Source organism: Octopus bimaculoides, chromosome 6, assembly GCF_001194135.2.
Source record: "Octopus bimaculoides isolate UCB-OBI-ISO-001 chromosome 6, ASM119413v2, whole genome shotgun sequence".
In the NCBI taxonomy this organism is placed as follows: Eukaryota; Metazoa; Mollusca; class Cephalopoda; order Octopoda; family Octopodidae; genus Octopus; species Octopus bimaculoides.
Window position 1 is genome coordinate 107,310,984 of NC_068986.1, and position 2,244 is coordinate 107,313,227.

Sequence of the window (2,244 nt, forward strand, 5' to 3'; positions counted from 1 at the left end):
ATATATACATATATAAATACATATGCATGCATGAATACATAAATACATATACATACACTGCTGTGGTATATATATATGAGGCGTTTGTGTAAGTTTTATATTCTTTACCAATAATTATATTTTTCTTTGATTTTTCCAGACCATCAAAGAGCTGAAACTTTATGGAAACAAAATATTAGTTGTGGAAAATTTGGACAAGTAAGAGAAATTATTATACCACTCTAAAAATTGGTAACGTCTTCTTAGCAGCGTATTAATGCCCATTAAAATATGGTCGATTTTTTCAACTCTAAGTTCCACCATAATTGAATAGCATATGACATAAAGAGCCTCTTCGTGAACATTCAACCAACTAGAAATAATAGTTACATCTTAAATCTCATCTCACTACCTTAAAGATGGAATGCATTGAATAATGAAATCGATGTGCACTATTTCTAGGAAAACCCAAAGAGTTCGCCATTGTCTGTATGACTTTGGCCATAGACCTTCTCGATTAGGTCCGCCTTAGTGTTAACAGCAACTATAAAAGAGAGAGAAGTGAAACGTCCAGTGAGCTAATTCACTTCAAAAGGCATGAACATCACAAACTCTCAAAAATAATTCTTAATATCTTATGGCACATCAAAGAAGTTATGAAGAATTTTGTGAATTTTATGGAAAGACCTTAACAATGCAAAAGCCAGTGTTCATTCGTCTACACTACTACGTAACGATTTGAGAGTACTATCCCTTCTACTCTGTCAAAAACCATTCTTAAATATCTAGACATATCTGCACTGTTCTAACACGATTTTAAGATAATATCCATTATATTCACTCCATAACCCGCTAAAGTCAAATTTACTTTTCATCTGTAGACAAACTCGGCCTCTAGGTATGTCTAAAGGCTTTTGAAATATAGCTATAACTGTAATTAATCAAATTCTTTGGAAAATTTAAACGTTTCTGATAGAAGAGAATTTTGTCTTTACTGTTTTCTGAGTAAGTAATGGGTATGTTTCAGCATTATGAGAACTCTTCAGTGAAGCACTTTCTATTGGGTTGACAAGAAATAGATGGTATTGAGATATAAAGAAGTAGAAGAAGCGTAGTGGGGTTAGGGTTAGCGCTTAAGTAAAATGAAGGCAAGCACTTTACGGTAGGATCTCACGTAATATGTAATATAGTGAGTCGAAATAGAATTCATTAACCGATATTATCAATTCAGTTAGTACACAAAAAATTCTTGGAAAATTAGAAATAATAATCAAGGGAGATAACTCCGATAAAATCATTTAATTGATGCCGATATGAATGAATGGATTTTGTCTTGAAAGCCAAGTGGCGTATGCAACGGATATGTTTCGGCTTTATTTGGTCTCTTCAGCAAAGTATAACACCTTAGAAGCTTATACTGTTCCATAGAATACAATACAGCATCGTGGAACAATATACAGAGTCCTATAACACCAGAGTATAGAGAATAGAATACGACATTATATCGAGTGGTAGGACACCATACAATACCATAAAGTGCCAAGCAATATAGCACTACGTAGGCATATAGAATAAATAATAAACCATAATATTATCACACTCACGCACATACAATATCACACGACAGCATTATATTAACGTATCACAATATAGTGAGCCATGCAATATAAAGAGAGAAAGAGAGAGAGAGAGAGAGAGATGCATACATATATACATGCATGCAGGTGCTATCACACACGGACATTTATATATACATACACACATACACACAGACACCACACTCACTTATACCAGATTTCAATGCAGAAACGACATCCATCTGATCAGCAAGCATTTTTTCTTCAACTCTGCAATGTTATAAACAGCAGCAGATGCTTCTCTCTCTGTCCCTTACACAGTTTCATCTAAATATATGGAAGACTGTCGTCAAATTCAAACTTAGTTGCATACTATCCTCCTTCTTTTTCACAATCCCTGTTGTGACTCAGCAACTGACATCATGCGATATATTTTCACCAGTATCTTTCATTTCTAATCTTTGAAAGTCCTTCCATCCGCTTGATTTCTTATCCTAGTTTTAACATTAAAGAGTTATGATTTAACATTAGCTGCCGTAACCAATCTCAGCTACTGCATGCTCAATGCCTAAGGAAGGATAAGCTTACAGTTAGCAGTCCATCTTCTGCCTTTCAGACGAGTAATCAAAGGTCTGACAGGGAACAAACACGCAGTGTTAATGTTAGTGAATGTCTGTATGATATATAT

At 34.3% G+C, this 2,244-nt stretch overlaps 1 protein-coding gene across 1 annotated transcript in view; it reads left to right on the forward strand.

The window, feature by feature from the left end:
• The window catches only part of LOC106873641 (protein phosphatase 1 regulatory subunit 7), a 49,827-nt gene that overhangs the window by 7,038 nt on the left and 40,545 nt on the right, over positions 1 to 2,244 (forward strand). Inside the window, exon 4 of the mRNA XM_014921087.2 lies at positions 140 to 198. Within this exon, the coding sequence (XP_014776573.1) occupies positions 140 to 198 (59 nt within the window). The remainder of the gene's footprint in view (positions 1 to 139; positions 199 to 2,244) is intronic.